The sequence below is a fragment of the Chrysemys picta genome, chromosome 16 (assembly GCF_011386835.1).
Source record: "Chrysemys picta bellii isolate R12L10 chromosome 16, ASM1138683v2, whole genome shotgun sequence".
Taxonomy (NCBI): domain Eukaryota; kingdom Metazoa; phylum Chordata; order Testudines; family Emydidae; genus Chrysemys; species Chrysemys picta.
In genome coordinates, this window is record NC_088806.1 from 16602578 (window position 1) to 16628928 (window position 26351).

The 26351-nt window shown below is 42.5% G+C and overlaps 1 protein-coding gene across 3 annotated transcripts in view; it reads right to left on the reverse strand.

Annotated features, from left to right (window-relative positions):
• Nucleotides 1-2637: 2637 nt before the first annotated feature.
• EI24 (EI24 autophagy associated transmembrane protein) overlaps nt 2638-26351 on the reverse strand; it is a 37009-nt gene continuing 13295 nt past the window's right edge. For all 3 annotated transcript variants that reach the window (XM_008171080.4, XM_065570443.1, XM_065570444.1), the window contains 10 exons: nt 25787-25934; nt 23224-23369; nt 15446-15506; nt 14432-14498; nt 11376-11500; nt 9556-9675; nt 8997-9108; nt 6367-6478; nt 5005-5079; nt 2638-4308 (listed from right to left, as the gene is read on the reverse strand). In XM_008171080.4, coding sequence (XP_008169302.2) covers nt 4146-4308; nt 5005-5079; nt 6367-6478; nt 8997-9108; nt 9556-9675; nt 11376-11500; nt 14432-14498; nt 15446-15506; nt 23224-23369; nt 25787-25828 — 1023 coding nt within the window. In that variant the 5' untranslated portion in view covers nt 25829-25934 and the 3' untranslated portion in view covers nt 2638-4145. The remainder of the gene's footprint in view (nt 4309-5004; nt 5080-6366; nt 6479-8996; nt 9109-9555; nt 9676-11375; nt 11501-14431; nt 14499-15445; nt 15507-23223; nt 23370-25786; nt 25935-26351) is intronic.

A 26351-nucleotide genomic window follows, 5' to 3' on the forward strand; every position in this document is an offset into this window, starting at 1 on the left:
GATTTAATCATACTAAAGGTAACACTGCAATAAATACACAACCATTTGCGACCATGTAGTGGCCAGTGCTACCTCCTATTTTATGTGGCACACACTGCAACATTCAGCAAGCTACAAAAGGAGGCCACATAAAGGTGAGTTAAGGTCATGGGTAGGGTTTGGAAAAGGGGCAGGAGAGTCTGCCCAAGGACATGGCCCAGCAGTGGTAGATCCCCTCCCTCCGACACTACCCACAAACATCTTTAGGCTACAGATCTTAAATCTCCCATCAGTTACATATGTAAGAGAATTAAATCCTACTTTCCTCACCATACTTTCCCTTCTGTGTCCCCAACTCATGCACTTTCAGTGGACAGGAGCTATGTGGTTGAGCATTTGTTCCACACTTGGCTTCTCGAAATCCTTACCCCTGGGATGGCTTAACTGAATCTCCTCGTTCCATTTTATTTTTGACAGCCTAGGAAACATTCCCACATACTCGCTGGCACAGCAGTACCCTTGCAAACTTGCTGGCACCTCATGTTGTGCTGCTCCCTTCCTCAGTGTTTGTCTTGCTCTGATTGCTATGGGAACAAACAGCAGCTAGGGTCCAATACCTTGTAACTATATGCAGAAATCCACCATCATCTCAGTGAAGGGCTTGGTTCATTCTTTGGAACCTGTGAATTCCTCATTCTTCGCCTCTAAATAATGCAGCACTGTGTAGTGTACTGCAACAGAAAGCTGGAAGGCCCCCATTGACAGGCTAACAAAGGAGAAGCTTCTACTCCCTTTTCCTAGATAGGCAAGACCTATCTAGGAAACAAGGCCACACAGAGGGAGAAGAATCCTACCCACAGTATTGGGTTTGTAGCCTTTTGTCCCTGGTTTGCTTAGGCAGGGAGGAGAAGCCTTGTTATGAGCTTGTCTGCTGAACTCCACTGCATTACTGCTGCCTGCCTCTTGTGCGTGCTGTAGCTCACTATGGAATTTGGCCGCCTTTGTCAATCAGCGGACCAGAGCTGCGAGCAGCTCAAGCAGCACTGGTCATTTGATGGTGCATAGGTGAATAGGAATCAGCAGGCCTTGTCTGGAACAGAGGTCTTTGTCCAGAAAACGGAGAGGCCAAACATGGTTGGAAAGCTATTAGGGTTAGAGAGAGGGAGCTGGCTGGTAAACTTGCCAGAAAAGCAGCAATACCTTCACCAGTTCTATGTTTCATTAACTCTTCAAAACCCAGCTACTCATGCAGCCCAGACCACAATGAGGAGTATATTAGAACATGGAGTTTCCCTCAAATGACCCCTGTCACTTTCATAGCCTTCAATCACTATCCAGCTGATGGTGGCCAGACTTCAGACCAGTACCATTGGCCAGGGAAGTCTTGCTACATCCTTCTAGCAAGAAGCGTTTTTAAGCAGGATAATCTAGAAAAAGTACTAGGTTACAGGCCCAGTGTAACCCTCCTCCATGCTGTTTATTTCAGTTAAGGCATCATTAATTTATCATGTTAGCCCGAGAAGGGAGATTCCCATAGCCACATTAATCTATATATGTATGATCAAACAATAGATGTGTATAACAGATTGCATACTGGAGAAAGGCAGTAGCCCCTTCACAGTTAAATATGGAACCAACTTCCGTTCCATTGCCCACTTTTAGCCCCAATATAACTTTGAATTAGAAAATCAGTTTGGTCTGAAAACTGCCATGTTTACTCAGAAAGCAACAAAGGAAGTTTTTGCAAAGTTAGTCCAACTGTTTTTGAGTTACAGGCCATTAAAGTTCCCCTGATCTGAATGCTGAATTGTCTATCATTTGTCTTCCTCTCTTTGGCTTAAAACAATCTCATTACTGCCCCTTCAAACTTTCCATGGAGTTAAATCTCCTTGAAAACTCATGCACCTGCTGTAGTTAAAGATGGGCACATCTCTGAATTCCTGATAAGAACAGTATGGTTGCTTATTAAGTGGGCAATGTCAGATGTAGTGTCCAAAATTATTTCCTTGCTTTGAAACGCTTGATTTGTGTCAATAATGGAATAGGTTAATATATTGTCATTTAGCAACCTTAACTGCTGTTAAAACAAAGGTTTTGTTTGTACAGTAAAGTAAGATTGTATACAATCTCTTTCAAAAATGTTCATTTTCAAAATTATTGTATCTCATATGAATCTGCCCCTTCTCTTCCCTGTAGCTTGCTCGAGAGAATACGTAACATAGAATCGTAGAATATCAGGGTTGGAAGGGACCTCAGGAGGTCATCTAGTCCAACCCCCTGCTCAAAGCAGGACCAATCCCCAGACAGATTTTTGCTCCAGATCCCTAAATGGCCCCCTCAAGGGTTGAACTCACAACCCTAGGTTTAGCAGGCCAGGCTTAAAGTGGCTCTCTCTAATATTACTTTGAGAGTGCTTTGTAGCAAGCCAAGAGAGTTATTTACATTATTTAGAGAAGCTTAAGGGAAGTTCAAATTCTATTTCCATTTGCCTCCAGGATCAAGTTGTATTGAACTGTTTCCCAAATCTCCCCCACCTCCGTTCTCACATGTAGAGCCTCAAAGTCCCCGGATTGCAATTTAAGAATGACCCATCCACAGTAAAATACAGTTTTTTTCCTTTTAACATTAACGTCCGTGCTCAGACAGAACCCATTGCAATTTTTGATTTTTTGTTCATTTTCATTTAATATTTCAGTGTGAAAATACTAGAGAAAAGTTTATCTGTAGACCAACCTCGGTTCTGAAAAACCAAGGGCTTCTTGAATTTTACAGATTTTTTTCTGCCAAACAGAAATTTTACATGCAAGAACACTGTCTAGAACCAGTATAGCTCACTCTCCCTTTGTGTATACAGAGTATATATATACACACACACACACAGAGACTTACACACACACATGAATTCACATATCCTGAGCTGACAAAGCAGTTTCACTGCAGCTACAACCAAGTAAGTGTACTTTGGCCAATACCATTCCACCTAGGCTAGGACAACAATTGCAGTAGAGATAGTGTTGCCATGGCGACAGACTTGGAGCCTTTCATGTTCATTGAACAAGCTCTCTCTCTTCCCCAAGACGCACACTACCTACTTTAAGCAGGGCAATGGTGCAGCCCAAGTCTGTCCGTTCTCCCATGAGTCCAGTAGAAACTGCTTGTTCTCCCTTGTGTTGTCTGGATACAGTTTGGAACCTCATAATTTTGAATTATTTTTTAAATACCGCCAGTATGCATGGTGTCTCCACGGAAAACTGGCAGACACTAATTTTCAAAAGCATCTGATTGCTGAGACAAAAAGATACATTAAAAAACCTTACAACCCAACTACAGAGTTAAAGTGTTTCAATAAGTTTCCATTTCACTTCCTGACCTTGTTTATACAATTTCCCTTTGAAATTTCAGGAGCTTTCCCCAGCTCCAAACAGTATTTAAAAAAACCCACCACATTCTGCTGTTTAGGTTAGGAATTTGCGTCATCCTGATGAAAGGCGATGCTCTCCAGTATATATACTGGATACAGAAAGGTGGCACTTGTCCAGGTCTTGTATTGAGGAAAGACCCAAAGTTTGCCAGTTGACAGAAACAGCTTGACTGAAGCTCATTGGATAGTGGGCGGGGAGAGTCCCCTCTCTATATAAATTGATCTTGCCCCTAGATCAGCATGATCCAGTTTGTCTTCCAATTCTGCTTTTCAGCACAGCAGGAATTACAAAAACCTGACCTGAGATACATTATACAAAGAACTATAATCATTGAGGAATCCAACAGTTGTGGCGCAATCTACTTTAGACACTCCCATCAGCTCCACAAAGCTACAGCAAAACGTGGATTACAAAACCATTCTTCCTGGGGTATCGAGGGAAATGGCACAGGAAAAGAGTATACAAAACAGTACAGGCACAGGTCTGTTACACTCTATAAAACAAGCACAGAGAACCCGGCTTTTTAAAACTCACAAAGGTGTTAAAAATCCAGACTTTTCCAGAGATTTCCATCCACGCTCTCAATGTGACACAAAACCAATGTCCAAGTGGCGCTTACAATGGTGGTTAGTGGGGAAATGCACAAGCCCCTTGGCAGAATGGGTCCTGCCCTTCCCTAGGTCACAGGGGCACATGTAGCAACCAAGGATGACACACACACATACACACCCCTTTGGTTGTGGTTCAGTGCCTCAAAGCAGCCTTCTGTTTGGCAGGGGATGAGTGAGGAGAGGGCAGTCTATCTACTGAGGAGGAGCTGCTCAGGGTGGACTGAAGGTAAACGGTCTTGTGAAAGAGTCTGTTGCTGAGGAAAACCACCAAGGAGAAGAGACGCAGCTGGAAATGGCTGAAACACAGAACAAATGCTGTGAGCTCCCATCCCAAAGTCTCAATTGGTGTCTCTTGCACGCATACATGCGTGCACACACATAAACACATTAATATAATAGTGCAGCAAGAAGCTCCCTTTGTCCGTTTTTATATTTTGCTTAGTATATTCTAGGATAATGAGTGTCTTCACAACACAGATTAGTAGATACACTCTACAGTGACAAAGAGTAAAGGCCTAATGTAGGCACAGTTATCATACCCACCCCCCCAGGAAATGCAGGATGCCTCCATTCCATCCTTGTATCTACATAGGGAGGACAAAGCAGACCCAATTATTCCAACCTTGGGGTTAAATCTGTCTTGAAAAGCTTGAAGCTGCAGATAAGAGCTGAGCCGACGGCTGCCCAGGAATTCCAGGGTTTTGGCATACAGGGAGGGTGACATAAGAGGATTTCAGTTCAGTGCAGGTCTATCAATAACCTCAGAGAACCTTTCCCTTACCAATAACGCACCCTTTTGAAATGTTAACACAATGTCCTCTCTGTTAATAAAATCCTGTTTAATTTCCCTTATTTTAAATTAATGAAGGTGTCCCAACACTACCGTTCTTTCATCATTACATGACCAATATGTTCAGAGATGCACAAGGGCACCCCCTGTCAGTTCGTCCTGCATCTAGCATTATCATGAGTTCCCTACGGAAAATACTTACTATGCTTTCCCAGGTGTCTTTGCTTCATTGGCGCTGATGATAAATAGAGGGAAAAGAATGGAGAACAGGCAGCCACTGCAAAAAGAAGAAGGCACATTGAGCAAAAAGCCAATTACTGTAAGTTGGTGTCATAATAAGGTTACACAGGAAAATGATCTCCCACGCAATGGAAGCTGATTTCAGGACATCTCTTTGCAGGGAGTGGAGAAGGATGAAGCGAAGCACCATTAATCACAGGGGAAATCAAACAGCCCAACCAAGGGCCGCACTGAATTTGTATAAATGGAGCAGATGGCACCCGTCACAATATTATTGGGAAACACATTGTGCAGAGACTACATTTTCCGGCAGCTCAGATCAAGAGAGAGTATCACGTGCCGGGATCTGTAGCTTCCATAGGCTGCACCTGCATATTAAATACAGATTGCTGTGGGCTTCATGGGACTACTACTGCAACCATCAGCACGTCACTGCAGCTTTAAGGGAGACAATCTCAGTCACATGGAAGACGAGTAAAAGGTGTGGCATTGACAATATAAATAAAGGACAAGTAACTCCGGTAGGATCTGGGCATGTTTAAATCTTTCCCTGCTGGGATCCACTGCAGTGTTCTTTTAAGTATTCAGTGAACTTTCAGAAGAAGGGACAGATACGCAGCTTGACACTGGAATTGGGTTTTACCTCCCACTATATGCTGTCTCTGTGTTACCTTAGGCAGGGCCGACACAGTTAGAAAGGCAGCTCACCAGAGAGAAGCTTGTCTGCATCAATAAATCGTGGCCCCTGCTAGTCTACTTACTGCTCTGCATTATAAGGATAAAAGAAAACATGCCACTAACGTTGGCTCCGTCTGTAAGAGTATTCCAATCGTATGGGAGAAGGTTTCAGCAGAGTCAGAGCAGGACGAGAAATCATAAAGCAAACAGCAATGACATCATCTCAGCAGAGAGAAGATTTCTGAGCAGGGAGAGGATTTATGAGCTTTTCCCAGCCACTGTGCCTCCAGAATGGTCAATACAGTGGGGCAGGAAGTAGGGAAGATTCTATTATCCAAATTATGTCTCATAGTTGTATGGCAGTTCGGTGGAAGAATCTGAACTACAGTTCTGATTTTAATGGAGAAACCTTCCTTATTCCGAAATGTACTTTTCCCTCCAACTACTTATTAGCAGAGCTATTTTCCTATGGTGCTGTGGAAGCAGATATACTCCTCTGACCTGCAGGGGTTGGGGAAAGGTACACTTCTCTGGTGGTCTCGTGGAGGGTGGGAATTTGGGGTGGTATTTGGGGGACGTGTTACCTCTGCATTCATCACCCTCAAAGCAAGGACGCCCAGTGCTCCCAATTTACAGTGAAAGTCACCTGATGATGTAAGACGACTGCATTGCAGTGAGAAAAGCCAGCGGTAAACCAAATCCAAAGTAATAGGGCCAGTTCCTCTCAATGTTGGATAACCGTTGATGCATTTCAATTCCTAATAAAAAACACAAGTTGACGTACAGAAATTTAAGGAACTAAGGCAGAAAAGTTTTGGCTAAAGAGCATGTGTTGTCACTAAATCTCATATTTCTAGAGTGTCAGGCATCCTGAATAATCCCAAAGTAATTTATAAACTACATAAGGGAGCTGTAGTGGCCATTCCATAGGTAATACGGTTGCAAACAAGTTTCTATTATAAATTAAATTTGGGATCTACCCCATAAAATCCACAAACAAAAGAATATCAGCCTCAAAAGTGGTGTGTGAAGCCTGAGACGGCAGTAGAATTTTTCTATCATGCTTCAATAAAATCTGACAAGGGATCCCTGATTTACACCACCATAGACATAGAGATGTTCTTCAGAGTCTAAAAATCTAATTGTTTTGCCGCTTTTGTAGTAAAAAACAGAATATAAACTTGGTTTACTGGACCCACTGACTTGATAAGACAAAAGGCACAAGACAAAAAGCAGTTGATTAAACTCCAAGTTTAGATAACATCAAGACTTCAAAGAGTAACCTCAGAAAAGCTCAGTTAAAATATGGAGGACTATGCTTTTTTAAAAAAATATAGTAGGTTTCTACCTTCCTCCCCACTGCCTTTTTTAAAACTTTCTTGTAAAGGTTTTTCCCCTTGATAAAAATCACATCTACCATCATTGAAATGCAGACACATTTGGAATAAATGTGGCAGTAATTTGCCAGTGGCCTGTAAAAATACAGAACATTTACGGTGTTAAATGAAGAATCTAATTTAGATTATGAGCTTCCTGTCTTTTTATGCTTAAAATGCCCTGCAGCATATGGTGTGATGCAATATAACGCTATGTTAGGCTGAAACTTCACTAATAGTTGAAAGTAGGTGGCAAAATTAAGTTATTCCAATTGTAAAACTGAACTAACACTCCTCTTGTGAAAAGTAACATGGGATCTTTTGTCAGCACAAGTTGTCAAGGCATCTCTCTCTAATCTGAAAGGAAAAAGATACCATCATTTCGGTTTTTCTTCTATTACCTTTGCTGGAGAAGGTTAAACAATTAAAACAATTTTACCATAGCTGTGAGAGACAAGTAAATGTTCATGTTCTGCATGTCTGGATATGTGCATTACAGGGCAAGAGATGGCCTGGGCCTACCTGACATTCATCATCAGGCTCCTTCCCAATCCAGAGCTCTAGCATGAGAAACGAAAGTTCTCTTTTCTTCTAGTGTTTTTTTCTCCAGCTGAATTTAGAATTCAAATGGTTCCAATGATGGTAAGATTGCCTCTTTGGATTTAGTTCCTGTTTGACTTAATTCCATGGAGTGGAAAATATTTGGAGCTGAAAAACCATTACACAAGACAACCTTGTTTTTTCCCCTGGAACTACGAATTCTATGGTACACTGCAAACCAAGTCAGAAGGGGACCAAATCCAAGGCTTTCAAGTGAGAGCCACCAGGAGAATTTCAGACTGCATCTGGCCCTCAAACAAATGTTTATTATTCTACTCATCTTTCCTGCCGCTTCAAACACCATGTGACTATTTCTGCTATAGCCTCAATGAATAAGCAGGCAAGAGATTCAGGACAGCACAACCAAGAGTGTTCAGTCACAGAAAAACAGAGAAGGGCAGTAAGTCATCTATAGTGGCCCCTTCTCAGCCAGTGTTAAATGGATTGTGAAATGATGTATTCACCCCCCTGGTGTCTGTACTGCTCTGTGTGTTGCACCCACACCTTGATGACATAAAGGTGTGGAGTCAAGATCCCTATCAGGATTTGGATTCACACTGCAATGGAGCATGCACCAGAGAAGGGTTGGCTGCGATGTCAGAGGTGCCAGACTTCAGACAAGTCCCATCTGGTGACTGTTTCAGTTGGAAATGTTCCCATAGCACCTTCTGAAGAAAGTCAGGGATAACGTGCCAGTGTTGTAGCCAACCTTCCTCTCTCTCAATAGAACAGTCTCTTGGACCACTCGTGGTTGATCCATTGCCTATGCAGTCCCCATAACAGCAGGATCTCACTCCCAACTATGAGGTGCTTTGGGGTGCTGCTCTGTTTTATTCATCTTATTGCCGTGTCTCCCTTGAGCAACACCTCAGCTCCTATACTCAGACCCATTACTGAGAACTAACATCCAAATGTGACTAAACAGGCAAGACCATTTACTAGAGTAGTACAAGTGAAAATCATCTCCTAGTTAAATCGCTCTTGTGTAAACAGCACAATAAATCGATCAGCCTAGTAAGGTTTAATGCTCTGAAAAAAACAAATCTGCAAATACAGCAGAGATTGATTCTCTAAAGAGAGGCTCATATTCCATACTCTTGGGGTGAGGAAGGGAGAAAGAGAAAGAAAGAGAGAGAGTGAGAGATCACTTGGTAACATCCCAAGTTACTTGTCTGGATAAAGTGTGTTTGAAACTGGATTGTCCTCCTATCGGGGAGCTTATGCATTTAAAATATTTCCAGCAATGCAGAATGTCCCCAGACACATGCTGTTAGCCTTGGAAGTGAAGGGTAGCACTAACCTTTATTAAACCAGCGGTACTCAAAGCAGTACAGGGAGTAGAGCAGCGACATGTGCAGGAGACTAACCAACTGGCCAATGATATCAATTGGGAAGAGACTCACAATCATCCCCTGCAGAGGAAGAGAAGAAATTGATTGAGTTTGCTTTCTGCAGTGGTGGATTTATGTATAGCACAGCAGGAACACAATTCATTTATCTTCACCCTAGAGAGTGATATGGGAGCACAACTAGAGAGGACCTTGCTGTCTAATAGTTTTAATTTTATTCCCCCGCCCTCCAATAGGACCCTCCGAACCCCACCTCCCTTCTAGCAAAGTTCATCCTGTCACTTTGGGAACATCAATCAATTTGGCCACAATTCTCTGCATATAACAGTTTCCTGGTCACAGCTCAGCCCTCCAGCCAAGAGGCTTTCTCTTCCAAGGCTGTCACTAATGAACAACAGCTGTATTCGAAGAGCAGAATGGTTTGGCATCTCCCCCTCAGCATTTCACAGCTAATATGCACTTGGTTCTCTACTGACCCAGATACAAAACCCAAGGAAGGTCTAATCTCACCTGGATGAGGAACAGTGCTTGCAGTAAGAGGTTAAATAGCATGTCAGCAATGATTTTACTGACACTGGAAAAGGGCTGGGGCTTTCTTCCGGAAACCTCAAATGCCAAATCTGCAATGTCCTGAAATAGAGAAACACATTTCGGGGAAACTAATTTACAAAGACAATTAACACGAGTGACTGCACTACTGATCTGCAGTCAGCATGCAGATTCCACTGAGTACCCTTTCAGGATGCAATCTTGTCTTTTACTGATGCAGTAGCAGCTTATTATATGTAGTAATAAGGGTTTGCACTTTTCATTCAAGGGGCTCAGAGTACTTTAGAAACCTGGGTATCATTAACCCCATTGCTACAAATGGAGAAACTGAGGCACAGAGTCCAAAGTCATACAGTAAGCCAGTGGCAGAGCTGAGACTAGAACTCACACCCCCCACTCCCAGTCCCTTTCTCTAATCACATCACCATGCTGTCTCCATTGCATGTTTTCCAAACATACTGTCAATCAAATAACGGTGGCAAGAAAAAGAACAGTGGTCGTTTCTCCCAGAAAGCAGCAAGCCATCTCCCCATCATCATGAAACACACTGCACATATTCCACAGTGCACCTGCCAACACACTCAACACAAGCAACTACCGCACATCACATCTGGAACAATAACCTTTGTGTAGAAATGTTCCTTTTATGGCATTATACATAACAGAGCATATGGCCTTCCACACTTTGCCCAAATTAGGGCCATGCGAGCAGCTTGTTTGAGCCAGAAGGCCTTATCTAATACATCTGAAATAAAGCAGGTTATGGCTCATTTACAGAGGTCTGTGGAAACTACATGTTCCAGCATACAATGTTCCATCTCAATCTGATTGGCGGCTGCCCCACTCCCTGAATTTGGGCTGCAGCAGGCCAGTGGGCCTGCACAGACAGGAAGCCAATCAGGGAAGGCCTTATAGGGAGCAATCAGGGTCCAGATTGGAGGGAGCCAGGCTCAGCCCTATAAGAAGGCTGCTCTGGAAAGGAGCAGTCAATCTGTCCCAGGCCTTCAACAGGGGAAGGTTTGTCTCCAGGCTGGGAGACTAGCACCCAGGACAGCGCAGTGCTGGGCAGGCCCGGGGGAGCAGAGGGTAACTCTAGCCCGGAGTCTGTCAGGCTGCAGGCCCTGAAGGGAAGGGCCTACCTGGTGCTAGGGGCCAAAGGGGAAGCGGCCCAGGGACGTGGACAGACAGAGGGAGAGAAGGAGGGCAGGACGGCTGCCACTAGAGGGTCCCTGGGTTGGGACCCAGAGTAGTGGGCGGGCCTGGGTCCCCCGCTTTCCCCCTTGCCTTGCACCCGGCCGACGGAGCGGCCATCTAGAGCTGCACCAACCCCCTGCCAAGAGGGGAGTGACTTTGAGGGTGCAGTTGGCCACATCGGCCAGGACGCAGAGAGGCAGCTGATTGATCCCCCCCCCGGAAGGGGGCGAGGATGGACTAAGGGGCTCTGCCGGAGGGCAGTGGCTCGAAGAGGACGCCGTGAGCTTAGGAGCAACACGGATCCGGACATGCCAACCGAGGGCGAGACGACAGACGGGACACCACCAGGAGGGAGCGCTCCACTGGACAGAGCTAATTCCTGAAACAACCAGTAGGAGGCGCCAGGTGATGAGTCCCAACCCCGTCACAGTCACCCTCCACACTAAAACTAAAGGAGGCTGTGGGTTGTACTATTGCTCTATGGTCTTAACTGACCCACCGTAACACAGCATATACTATGTCACTTGTTTAATGTGAACTCCTGCTCCCACAGCTAACGAGGGCTGTTCCTCATCATCCTCACCTACCTGAAACCAGATGGCATTGACGACTTTACTGAGCACAAAGAGAGGAAGGACCCAAAGGGCACCGAAAATAGAGGTGAGGATAAATTCCAGCCAAGACCAGACATCACCATGTAGTGAGGGGTCACCTTCAAAATAAGAATAAAGTCCTCATCAGCAACATGCACATGGGATTCTCTTCATTTCAGACTGCACGACCTACAGTTACAATGGAAAAACAGCTGACAGCAGCCTCCTTTGTACAGATGTGATATTCTGGTCCCACTACAAAAAGAGAAGGATAGCTCAGTGGTTTGAGCGTTGGCCTGCTAAACCCAGGGTTGTGAGTTCAATCCTTGAAGGGGCCACTTAGGGATCTGGGGCAAAATCAGTACTTGGTCCTGCTAGTGAAGGCAGGGGGCTGGACTTGATGACCTTTCAAGGTCCCTTCCAGTTCTAGGAGATAGGATATCTCCATTAATTTATTTATTTAGAGAGATAGGAAATGGCCCTTCCTGGTTTTATCTATTTCCCTTCCTTACAGACCCATTTTCTGGACCTGCTCTTTATTTACTTCTAATAATATCCTAGCAGCAGTACTTCCATAGGGAACCAGTGGTTTAATCCTATGGGAACATATGCTTTGGGACTGCCAAAAAGCATCCTGCTAGTTCAAAAGCAATGGCTTTCAATTTCTTGTGGTATAAGCAGGAACATAGTTCCCTCTTCCATCATTCGGAATAAGGTTTCTGGGTTTGACATTTATTTGCTGAAAACATGTATGGCTGGGAAGAGAAAGCATTCTGCAACTAAAATGTCATGCAGCAGACACATGGGAAGACAGCTCTCGCCTATACCACAAATACTGTTTTGAACAGATGTTATCAAAGCTGTGTGTTTTGGTTCTCAGGAGATGAGAGGCCCAGAACACCCAGGAAAAAAATGGGGTTCTCCTTTGTTTTGATGGATAACTCTGGAAGAAGTTTCTGATACTTGTAGCGAGATTCCCTGACCTCTCTGCTCCTCAAGTGCTCACTCTCATCAGCATTCTGTTCCCTGCTCTGCCTGAACACTCAGAGTGGGAAAAGGAAAAAAGAACCAACAATTACAGCATGCACCTCGTGAGCAGCCCAGACATCTGAACAGTGGGGAAGGCTCACCCAGCAACAGGAAGCAAGGGACCGAGATGAAAGTAAAAGGACAGAATGGAGTAAGGCAAAAGGGTAGAGAGCGACAGCAAGAGGGAAAGGAGATGGACAAAGATGTGGGGGAAGGCAAGAGAGACGAGGGTAGGACACAAAGAAAAGGGGAAATAGTGTTGAACAGAACTAGAGGATGGGAGAGACAAGACAGGTCAGGAGACATAGGGTAAGGGTAAGACATTTCCCTGTTTAGATACTGATATGGCGTCCATCACTGTAGTGTTAGAGGACCTCCCTTAAAAATTAAGAACAGTCAATATCACTGACTGTATCTCCCTTTCTTCCCAAAATATGTATTTGTTTAGATAGTTGGAGCTTTTGTGTGTTTGTTTGTGTTACGTGAGAAGAACTTACTCAGGGACAACGCAACCAAAGATCCATTTTCCCTGAATTTTCAGTGTTCTCCGAGCCCAAACACACTTGGCAGCCCTACTTTTAGCTTGCCTCACATCAGCAATTATTGGGCATGCCTGTGGCTGTTCTGGATCTAGGCTGAAGCTCCTCCTCACATGACAGAAAACTGGAAGCAATGTGACTGTATCACACTGCTAACAAACAGACTTCCACTGATACTAAGAGGCAGACCCCCCAACGCCTCCTGGCATTCGCCCCCAGAGTTCAATACAGGTTACTATTCCCATGCACTGAGTTTTAACATGTTGGATTTTACATTTGCTTTCAGTATTAAGGCTTAATTTCAATGGTTTTAATAAGAATCTGAGGACCATGAAAATGAGTGGAGACTTTTCCTGTTAGTGTGAATAGTAATACATAGAATTTGCGGTCCATGCCACTTAACTTAAAAAGCACTTTACAACATTTAAATTTGGACTCTTGCAAAATATCAAATGAATTGTCTGGGATAAGAAGTGTTAACAGCTTTAGACTTTACTGGCTGGTAAGAGAATACACCAATTAAAAAACAACTCATCCCATGTCTAATGGTAACTTTCTATGTTACACAGAACTCCATGAGAAGCTACATCCCCAATAAAGAGGAGGATGTACAGCTTGTGATGAAATTCACTCTGAACAGTATTTAAATGAAAGTAATTACAAACAGAAGCAGGATTCCCACATGGAGAAAAAATAACTGGGAAGCTGGGAATGGACGACAGGGGATAGATCGCTGGATGATTACCTGTTCTGTTCATTCCCTCTGGGACACCTGGCATTGGCCATTGTGGGAAGACAGGATACTGGGCTAGATGGACCTTTGGTTTGACCCAGTTTGGCCATTCTTATGTAACTAGCTTAATACTAAAACACAGGGGTCCAAAAAAAAGTCTTCCCCACTTCCCACTCTGTTAGCAGAACTGCCCATCAATCTTTCTATCTGATACACAAACATGCTAATCAAGTCATTGGAACATTGTTTAACTTTGTCTAAGTGTGCTTTTTAAGGCTGATATGTCAGTTTTCACAAGAGAAAAAAAAGCTGGCTGAGATTTTCAAAGAAGCTTAAAGAATGTGGATGTCCAATTCCCATTAATTTTAATGGGACCTGAGCATCCAAATCCCATAGTTTTGGAAATTTTGATCTGAGTCAGTTCACTAAAGAGGATGTGGCAGCATCAATGCATGAAACACACAGGAGGAGGAGGGCACAGCCCACACTGAGTGGGTCGAATCCTGAGTTGTACTGAGCCCTTACATCCCTCACTCAGGTCAATGGGAGCTGCAGATGCTCATCATCTCTAAGGATTTTGCCCTCAGTTAAATACCCGAGAGAGGGAAATAACTCAAGGATGGAGAGGCGGGATGTGGGGGTACTTGGGGGCAGAGTCTCCTTAGTCTTCTACACAGATGCTGATAATCATTTACCCTGAGGAGAGCTGATGTCCTAGAACTCTTTAAAGAAACAAATTATATACTTACCAATTATCTGTGCTGTGACTGACTGAAGTACAGGTATAAATACTCGGTAAAACAAGAGGAGACTAAGCTAAAGGAAAAAGGCAACAAGGAAACCATTAAAGTGGTTTTGTTAATGACATTTACAGGTTCACTTCTATTACTCTTATCTCTATCCATCAACCCAATCTACAATCACTTCAGAAACTCTCAACTGCCTCAAAGTGTCCATCTCCTATCCTACTAAAAGTACCATCTTGTCTGACTGCACTGCCATTGCCACGCTCAATGGCTTTGGCAAACTGAGATGGCACCTAAACACCTCAGCTTCAGATGGGGCAATAACTTTCATCTACAGTGACAAAGATCCATAAACACTGATTTAAAGGCATATTTCATGCAGGCACTGTGCATTCTCTATTTAATAGCAAAATGTTTGCCTGCCATCTATTACAAATTAAACACCATGACCCATCAATGCAGAGCGCTGTTAGATCGCTGCTCTACTTAAATACAACCAAAATATATAATTGAACTTTTCCCTTTCAACATTTCCATATTGATTCCTCACCCATCATGAGAAAGTCTAATGGAAGATGAAAAGAAACGAGTGATTTATTAGGCTGCAAAGCACCTATTACGATCATGAATAAACCCTACCAAACTCATTAACAGCTATTTGGAAAGCTGACCGGAGTAAATGTAATATTCGATTCAGTGGAGCAGCACTACAGACTTCATTTGATCAGCAGGTGAACAAGCAGCATTAGGAACTTGAGAAACAGACTCCAGATTAATATAATGGTCTGTTTAGGGAATACAGTAGTTCAACTATATATTTTAAGGAGGGTCCCCCTTTATATAAAACATCAAAACTTAGAAACTTACTGGTTTCTCTCAATTCATAATGCCTTCCAGCTTAGCTGGGCAGCCATGCTGACATATCACCTTTAAAACCATAAAAGCACTGAAGCAGTGCACTGGTTTAACCTGGTGCTTCAATTTTTAAGTTAGGAAATTAAAAAAAATTACACTTACCCAGAATACGCCTCCATTCCATGCACAACATTGAAAAATCCGGCTTACTATCCGAGGTTCACTGGAGAGCAATAAAACACATGCATGTGAGACTATCACTGTAGCTTCTTCTCTTCAAAGCAAATTATCCCCAGCATCCTGGGTCACTGAGAACCACTTTTATACAATATCTTAAATAAGAATGTGCTGGGTGCCTTCAAAATATATATACACCTCTACCTCGATATAACGCGACCTAATATAACACAAATTCGGATATAACGCAGTAAAGCAGTGCTCCAGGGGGGCTGGGCTGCGCACTCCGGTGGATCAAAGCTAGTTCAATATAACGCAATTTCATGTATAATGCGGTAAGAATTTTTGGCTCCCGAGGACAGCGTTATATCGAGGTAGAGGTGTAATACCAACTTAATTCTAGTAATAGAATTTATTAAGTCAGCAGCACTGTAATTCTCCAACAATTCACCACACAAACTCATGACGTATGCTCACTGCAACACACAAGTTAATTTTTCAGCTCTTATAGAAAACTAATGCTGTTGCATCAGAAAGTCCATTTCAACATAGTATTAATTCCCAGCAGAAACTATTTTAAAATGGAATTAAAATTGAGATTATATATCAGTAATTTAGAGTAAAAGACTTTTCAAGGATATTGTAATTATTCCAAGAACAAGCATTAGAAATCCAGGAAATTCAAAGTTAAAGGGTCAATACAAAAATCCAAAATGTTAAGGAATGGAAATGCACAGTTAAAACATCCATGCAGCAACTATTGAATTATGATTAGTGCATAACTGTATCTGCAGTCTCTCCACTGTAATAAGAGTACATGGCCTTCATCCGTTAGTTCCTCTCCAAAGTTCTTCCATCTGACCTCAGAGATTCCTAGGAGATGCCAGGTATATTCGTACGCGAGTTCTTTCAACCTCCCTATTTGTCTCAATGTCCTTACATTCCATGTGGCTATGATGATGTTATCTCTTCCATGGATCCTTTGTGTTGGGGTTACACCAATAGTATACTTGTCACGTCCGCCCTGGTGGGAGACGGATGGCGCAGTCATTATTAACCTGGGCTGCGACCAATCCAGTATGGACATGGTTGACTTGCCCATCATATGGTGTGTCTTGGGCAAATTTCTAACCTGGAGGAGCCCATCCCTCTGCAGGCAGCCCCCTTTTAGTTGCCTCTTCTGTCCCCGGACCCACAGGGGGAAGTGGAGAGGACAAACATGCCAACGGCGTAGGATTCCTTGTGCATAAAGATATCAAGAATTCAGTATTAGGATGCCGCCCAATATCCAGTAGGCTTATTTCCATCCGTTATTTCCAGCAGCTGGTCCCTGGAACCCACCAGAGGAGAGGCAATTATTGATTTAGCCTAAGTGGAGCACAAGATCTGGCCCAAGAGGTGAATATAGCTGGACCGCTTGGTAATAGTGACCATAATATAATTACATTTAATATCCCTGTGGCAGGAAAAACACCACAGCGGCCCAACACTGTAGCATTTAATCTCAGAAAGGGGAACTACACAAAAATGAGGAGGTTAGTTAAACAGAAATTAAAGGGTACAGCGCCAAAAGTGAAATCTCTGCAAGTTGTGTGGAAACTTTTTAAAGACACCATAATAGAGGCTCAACTTAAATGTATACCCCAAATTAAAAAACATAGTAAGAGAACCAAAAAAGAGCCACTGTGGCTAAACAACAAAGTAAAAGAAGCAGTGAGAGGCCAAAAGGCATCCTTTAAAAAGTGAAAGTTAAATCCTAATGAGGAAAATAGAAAGGAGCATAAACTCTGGCAAATGAAATGTAAAAATACAATTAGGAAGGCCAAAAAAGAATTTGAGGAACTGTTAGCCAAAGACTCAAAAAGTAATAGCAATTTTTTTTTTTAAGTACATCAGAAGCAGGAAGCCTGCTAAACAACCAGTGGGGCCACTGGATGATCGAGGCACTCAAGGACGATGAGGCCATTGTGGAGAAACTAAATGAATTCTTTGCATCGACTTCATGGCTGAGGATGTGAGGGAGATTCCCAAACCCAAGCCATTCTTTTTAGGTGACAGATCTGAGGAACTGTCCCAGATTGATATATCGTTAGAGGAGGTTTTGGAACAAATTGATAAATTAAACAATAAGAAGTCACCAGGACCAGATGGTATTCACCCAAGAGTTCTGAAGGAACTCAAATGTGAAATTGCAGAACTACTAACTGTAGTCTGTAACCTATCATTTAAATCAGCTTCTGTACCAGATGACTGGAGGATAGCTAATGTGACGCCAATTATTAAAAAGGGCTCCAGAGGTGATCCCAGCAATTACAGGCCTGTAAGCCTGACTTCAGTACTGGGCAAACTGGTTGAAACTATAATAAAGAACAATATTGTCAGACATATAGATCAACATAATTTGTTGAGAAGAGTCAACATGGTTTTAGTAAAGGGAAATCATGCCTCACCAATCTAGTAGAATTCTTTGAGGGGGGGGTCAACAAGCATGTGGAACAAGGGGATCCAGTGGATATAGCGTACTTAGATTTTCAGAAAGCATTCAACAAGGTCCCTCACCAAAGGCTCTTACACAGAGTAAGCTGCCACGGGATAAGAGGGAAGGTTCTCTCATGGATTGGTAACTGGTTAAAAGATAGGAAACAAAGGGTAGGTATAAATGGTCAGTTTTCAGAGTGGAGAGAGGTAATAGTGGTAATAGTGTCCCCCAAGGATCTGTACTGGGCCCAGTCCTATTCAACATATTCATAAATTATCTGGAAAAAGGGTAAACAGTGAGATGGCAAAATTTGCAGATGATACAAAATTACAAAAGATAGTTAAGACCCAGACAGACTGCAAAGAGCTACAAAAGGATCTCTCAAAACTGGGTGACTGGGCAACAAAATAGCAGATGAAATTTAATGTATATAAATGAAAAGCAATGTACATTGGAAAGCATAATCCCAACTATACATATAAAATGATGGGGTCTAAATTAGCTGTTACCACTCAAGAAAGAGATCTTGGAGTCATTGTGAATAGTTCTCTGAAAATATCCACTCAATATGCAGTGACAGTCAAGAATGCTGGGAATAATTAAGAAAGGGATAGATAATAAGACAGAAAATATCATATTGCATCTATATAAATCCATGGTACGCCCACATCTTGAATACTGTGTGCAGATGTGGTTGCCCCATCTCAAAAAAGATATATTGGAATTGGAAAAGGTTCAGAAAAGGGCAACAAAAATGATTAGGGGTATGGAACGACTTCCGTATGAGGAGAGATTAATAAGACTGGGACTTTTCAGCTTGGAAAAGAGACGGCTATGGGGAGATATGACTGAGGTCTATAAAATCATAACTGTTACAGAGAAAGTACATAAGGAAGTGTTGTTTACTACTTCTCATAACACAAGAACTAGGGGTCACCAAATGAATTTAAATAGGCAGCAGGTTTAAAAAAAAAAAAAAAGGAAGTATTTCTTCACACAGTCAACCTGTGGAACTCCTTGACAGAAGATGTTGTGAAGGCCAAGACCATAACCGGGTTTAAAAAAGAACTAGATAAATTCATAGAGGATAGGTCCATCAATGGCTATGAGCCAGGATAGGCAGAAATGGTGTCCCTAGCCTCTATTTGCCAGAAGCTGGGAAAGGGCAACAGGGGATGGATCACTTGATGATTACCTGTTCTGTTCATTCCCTCTGGGGCACCTGGCACCAAGGGCTATTCTTATGTCTAAAGGCAGTACCGTTCAATATCACAGTGGTACAAGTCTACGCCCCTACAACAGACTATGACGATGAGCAAATTGAAGATTTTTACAATCAGCTACAAGACATTATCGATAAGGTACACAAGAAAGATATCCTGATGGTACAGGGAGATTGGAATGCTAAAGTGGGTACCTACGCACAGGCGAGATTACTGTGGCCCTTTCTGTAATGCGGTAACCAATGAGAGAGAACTGAAACTTTTGGAGTTTGCCAGCTATAACAATCTGGTTCTTGCAAACACATTAGGAGCACATAAAGCATCCAGACGATCAACGTGGCATGCACCTGATGGTCTACATCATGGTGCAAAACCGATTTTGTTCTGGGATCAACAGAGCTAAAACAAGGAGCTTCCATGGTGACCTTGGGTCACAAATGAAATACTACAAATGTGTGACATCAGAAGAGATATCAAGAGAGACAAGAACAGCACTGAGAGAGCTGATAAATACAGAGCGTTTGGCAGAAAGATCAAGAAAGGAATGAAAGTGGCCAAGGAGATAGGGATAGAAAAACAATGCTCTAAAATATAATAATAAAAATAGCAAACGAGCTTTCCAGATTGTAAAAGATCGACCAAAGCTAACGTAATTCAAGACAAAGAAGGGAACAGTCTTACGGAAGAAAGGGACATCATCAATAGGTGGACAAACTACTGCTCTGATCTATACAACCACCAGACAAATGGAGATCCTAGTGTCCTAGACAGCCCAGATTCAACAGAGGAGGATGACTTTCCAATACTGCGTGAAGAAGTGGAGACAGCTGTGAAAGCACTCAAGATCAGAAAGGCTACAGGTATTGACAACATCTCAGCCGAACTGATGAAATTCAGAGGAGAAACAGTAAGAGATGTACTCACCAAGATCTGCAACGAGATCTGGCAGAATGGTAAGTGGCCCTCCATGTGAACACAGTCACTAATCATCACTTTGCCAAAAAAAGGCAACCTGCAATTGTGTCAAAATTACCGGACCATAAGCTTAATTAGCCATCCCAGCCAAGTGATATTGAAAGTCATATTGAACAGATTGAAGCCACAAGCGGAGAATATTATCACTGAAGAACAGGCTGGCTTTCGCGCTGGAAGAAGTACCACAGAACAGATTTTCAATCTCGTGTTCTACGTGAGAAGTACTTACAACATCAGCAGGACATCTACACGTCTTTGTTGACTTCAAGAAGGCGTTTGACAGAGTATGGCACGAAGCTCTCTGGGCAACCATGAAGAAGTACAATGTTGGTGGTAAGCTTATTCTTACCAATAAACAACTGTATGCCAAGGCCAGCAGTGCAGTTCTCGTCAATGGCACAATAGGAAAGTGGTTTCGCACCACTGTTGGAGTCCGGCAAGGCTGCCTTCTTTCGTCCACACTGTTCAACATCTACTTGGAGCACATAATGACTGATGCCCTAGAAGATCACATATGCAGAGTCAGCGTTGGGGGGCGAACAGTCTCAAATTTTCGGTTCGCTGATAACACTGACGGCCTGGCAGGTAGCAAAGATGAAGTTGCCAACCTTGTGAAATGATTGGATGAAACCTCCGCAAAATAGGGCATGGAAATCAGTGCAGAAAAAACCAAGCTGATGACAAACAGAATCAGTTCACATATCACGGTCAGTGGACAAGAGCTGGAGACAGTGAAACAGTTCAAGTATTTGGGGGCAATCATCACTATGAAGGATGAAAGGCAGAAATTCTGGCAAGAATTGCGCAAACAGCAGCAACAGTGGCAAAGCTAAAGCCAATCTGGAGGAACAAGAACATCTCCCTGGAATCCAAACAAACTACTACACGCACTGGTCAGCTCCATTTTTCTGCATGTGTGCGAGACATGGACCCTTACGGCAGAACTTGAATGGAAAATACAGGTAGTAGAGATGAGATACTTTCGTAAAATCCTGGGCATCTCCCACTTCGACCACGTCAGTAATGAAGAGGTCCACATCATCATCACCCAACGCGCTGGGTCATATGAAGTTTGCCGGACGACTGTGAAGAAGCGCAAGCTGAAGTGGTGCATGTAACAAGATCATCTGGCCTATCCAAGATCACCCTCCAAGGGACAGTACAGGGGAAGAGAAGAAGAGGTAGACAGTAGAAGAGATGGACTGATGACATAAAAGAGTGGACAGGAATGGACTTTGCGGAGACTCAAGCACAGACACACAATCGTCAGGGGTGGAGACAATTGGTTGTTTGCTTACCAGTGATGGTGCCCCAACGACCAATGCGGTTATGGGAGTGGTGATGATGATGATGATGTATCTGCAGTCCCAGGTTACATTAAACTGATTTTTAAAGACATGTTCAATATTTAAAACTTTGACTAGATGACCCTTGCGGACCCTTCTAACCGTATAGCTCTAAGTCTATACTAACACTACAGAGCAGAGAGAAGGTTCTTTGGGTGCTCTATGTTCTCTGGGACCATCCTCGTCCCTTCTCTCTCTTTGGGATATTTGGAAGGCAGTGGCCTTTTTGAAAGAGGGCAGTTCTATGGGAACCTCTGTAGAAGAACTTTACTCATCAGTCTCTGCTGTAAAAAGTTTATTATGAAGAAGAACAGTAAAATATGATCACTAATCCTAAAATAATACACCTCTACCCCGATATAACACTGTCCTCAGAAGCCAAAAAAACTTACCCCATTATAGGTGAAACTGCGTTATATCGAACTTGCTTTGATTCACCGGAGCGCGCAGCCTCTCCCCCCGCCCCACAGCGCCGCTTTACCGCGTTATATCCGAATTCTGGTTATATCAGGTCACGTTATATCGGGATAGAGGTGTAATTCAAATGCAGCTAATCCATGAGATTTCAGTACATTAACTGTATGGAAAGTCTGAAGAGTTGCCTTATTTGATAACGAAAATCATTCAGGGCAACAACAACAAAAAGACAGGCATATGGTGCTATTTCTTAAAAGATTGACCTTTTATAAAGTAAAAATTAATGCAAATTAACTGATTTAACAAAGAGGTTGAATCCATGCCTTAAGTACAAAAATTAACCTAATCCTCAACAAGGAAGCCAAAAAAAGTGCTACCATAATCTGGAGACTAGACACCCAGGTACAAATCCTGTTTTGGTCACAAGTGGAAATAAATTTGAGGATCTCTTCCTAGTCCTTAGTGGATGTTTTTTCCACATCACTGAAGAACATGATATGACTGGGAAACAACAGTTGTTTTGGAAGCCCTGCAAAATTCTGAGGTGTGATGGCAGAACTGTATGTGGAAAGCTTACTTCCAAATCTCACAACTGCCAGCACTGCATACAATGTCTCTTCTGTAAGACAGCCACAGAATACAGGCAATGGATCAGACTAGTTACCCACCAGGTCAGTATCCTGTCTCCAACAGTGGCTGCTTCAGAGGAATATGTAAAAATCCGTGTTCTCAGTTGGCTTATGTCTTGATGCATGAGGGTTCATAACTCTTCTTTTTTTTAAATCCTCTCTCATTAACCATATAAAATTTCTGAATCTTGCCAAGCTCTTGGCCTCAATGATATCTTGTGGAAGTCACTGCTACAGGTGCCTTATGTAAAAAGCGTATCTCCTTTAATCCATTTTACATTTATTACCTTTCTGTTTCAATGACAGTTGGCTCATGAATCCCGTTTTAGTATTTCAGAGACATCCAGTATTTAAGAGAGATTCTGACCCCATGGACCTTCAGGTAGTATGTCCCTACTATTAAGGGGCATATTTTCATCCCAATGCATGGAGAGGTAAGCATGGAAATCCACACTCACCTCAAACTCCCTCCTATCTGGACTACTCTGAAATATCACATATGTGGACAAATCTTCTGGCAGATTGTTCCCAATTCAGTGTGACTTTCAATTTCCCCAGTCATTTAGGGCCTCCATAGTCCTAGTCAGAACGATTCTGCTTACAAATGATTTTCTGTCTCCCTGTCCTCAGTAGATGGTAGATTGAGAGGGCACAAACAAATCCATTAGTCTAACACTTAAGCTCCTTTACTCACTTCTCCAGCTTCCTCTCCTCACTCTGAGCTCTCCGCTGGGCGAGCACGCTGCTTGCTCTCCTTTTTCTCTGCTCTTCTCTTTTCTGTTGGATCCGGGCATCCAGCTTGGAGATTGTGCAGATCCCCCAGATGGAGTCCTTAATTCCCTGCAGACACAAGGAAACAGCACACCCGAACTCAACATACTTTGGGCAGTCAAAGTAAAAGTTACAAGGGAAACTATCAATTGAAAAATCATCTTCATAAAAGTTACATATATTATCTGTAATCCCCTATATTATAGAAACTGAAGGAATTTTACAAATCTCTTCATTATGATCACTGAGTCAGTTTACTTTTGCACGCTTCAGTCAGCTAGGGACAGTAAAAAATAGCAGCTTCACTTTCTGGTGCATGCACTGGCCTAAACTTCTGTCTTTGGGTTACAAACTCTCCAGGGGAAGGTATGAAGTATAAAACGGTTTTCCTTGCATTTATTTTTTATTTTAGGTCAACATTTCTATTCATAGTGGCCTTTCAAAAAAAAATTTGTAAACAAGACCTCCATTTCAGGGGTACTAAATTGTGCAGTAGTTTCCCTTTCAAGGAAAATCTCACAGTTTAGGTGGGTCTGAGAGGCTTATATATAAAACTGATGTATATAAATTGCAGGAGTGCATAGCATTTTAAAAGACAAGGGCCCAGCCTCAAGGAGCTCAGTCTAGTGTAGACAGTCAATTAATGAAGATAACGTGTCACAGTAGCGGGATAACAAAACAAGGAAGTGGAGGAAATGCTCCTGAGACAGCGATTTTGGCACACGCTAAAAATAAAGGCTATGTTTCTGTATTGCTCTATTTTTTACGTCATCTTGGCCATGCTCAGAAGTGGCAACAGAGAGCACCTGTGGCGAGATCAATGGTGGAAGGACGCTCAAAAGTCATGAGCTTCTGAGGTAGAATTCAAAGGAGAATAGAGAGGCTGTTAGGAGTAGCAAAGAAGGGAGCAGTTGTTCTCTTTGGGACAGTTTGGCCACCTGTCCTGTGTTCCCTCAGCTCCCATCATTCCCTCAGACTGCAATTTGGATGAAAGCCAGCAACAGTACTCAAGTCAGGAGGGGAAGCCAATACTGTTAATTGTAGCCAAGGTTCAGTTCAATACATTACATCAACTATTTTCAGTGGCCCAGTGACCTAAATCATAAACATTTTAGTCACCTCTAAAAGGAACAGTAGAAAGTAATTTGTCATTTATTTTTTTTAAAAGGTGTAATTTCTTGTTGACTTCCCACTATTTATAGCCCCTCTCTCAGAAGCCAGAGAATCGTTTCTTTCCTTGTCTGTTTTCTCCTATCTGGCAAAAAGTGCTTTTTCTCCTGCCAATTTGTATATGAAGCTGGAATTAACCCAGCTGGGTTTCTTTACTGCCTTGTTTGTAACACAAGCTGATAAGCAAGATTGTCACAGCCATTTGAAGCGTAGTTATTAGTTTCTTAATGCTGTGCTATCAATAGAAGTATCAATCTACAAGATAGTGTTTCAAGGATCTCCCAAGAACTGGTGCATTTTATTTGTAATTTCTCACCAAGAGTGGGGAGTTAATACAATTTATGATGCATCTTTACACATGTTATCTATTATTTTATTTGCTTTTTTAATCCATGGAGGCAGAAAATATAAGGCCAATATAATAAAATTACACACACATTTAGGATATGCAAGGCATTTCTGGTTGAACGCAAATCAAAATTTGGTGTTTACACTACTTGATCGTGTCCTCTAGTTACAAAACCAAGGCAGTTTGCTCTTCCTGGATGCAAAGAAACATCAGCTCCATGTTGCCCAAACCCAAAACTTGTGTTAAACCCGCAGAGGGCTCCAGAAAGCACTTAGGAGATTTCCAACTTTTTAAAAAAAATGGGTGAGGGAAGTAGCATTTTCTTAAATAGGTGGGAGTTAGCCTTTCACCTGTGGGCCATCTATTGAAACACCATCCAAATCAGCTGTAATCAGTCAAGCATTCCCATCACAAAAAATACATAATTGATCCCTCTGACAGCAGTCTGAGCAGAAAAGCCAATGATTAAGGCTCAATTCTGCAGGGTGCTCTGCAGCACACAGAGATGTTTGGAGGCTCAACATTTGTCCAGACCATGCTCAGCCGTGTGACTCTGTAGTGGTATCATGCTGAACAAGAGTAGCTCCCTCTTATTTCCATACACACAAGAGCAAAAGAATGTCACTGAGTGGAGCTGGAGGGAGATTAGAATCCTGGTATTTGTGTGTGATCCCACACATAAATTAGGTACACAACCACTATTCTGCTCCATATTTTTTTTAAAAAGGTAACCAGGAGTGAAACTTGAGGTTACTACTGGAGGGGATATATTCTTAGTCCACCAATGGATACATGGAAAGGGAGGCACGCTAAGCATTAAAGAACAGGATATAATCTGAATATTCAAGACATATAATATTGATTGGTCTATCAGTCTATTTTGCCTATAATCTCACTATGCCACTTATGCAAGGGGAAAAAAAGATCCCGAAGAGATTCTGGGCTCAAGAAAAACTGAGAGACTTACCCTGACGAGATCATGAAGGAAGGTTTTCACACTGTCTGCCATCTCTACTCCAGCATCACCTCTGATTCCAAAACTATCAACTACAGGGAGAAGGGAAGAGAAGAGCCCAAACCTCTGTCATCGTGCAGAGATGGGAAACTGATGGAGCCTGGCAGAGAGAAAAGGAAACATTACCATGTTAAATGTGAACAAAGAATTCCTGGTTTACACACTGATGTGTGTAATGGAATTGTAAGTTTAATAGCATCTCGGCCATTTTAAACAGAAGGCAGTATTTGTCCTGGCGACATGAGTAATTTTAACACTTACTACTATATTAATGTGCAGCATTTCTGAAGAAAAGGCATGACAATTGTAAAACACATCAATCACCTCCTCTCCCACCCCCGAAAAAAGATGGGCACAGGGCCTCTAAAGGTTTGAAAGTTGTAAAATTCAGACTTTTGAACTAATGAAATAAAGTTCTGCATTAACTCCACTCATCAGTATTGCAACCCATATCTAGGAATGAAGCCATATACCCTGAAAAAGCTCCAGCTAGTACAAAATGCAGCTGCCTATCTGC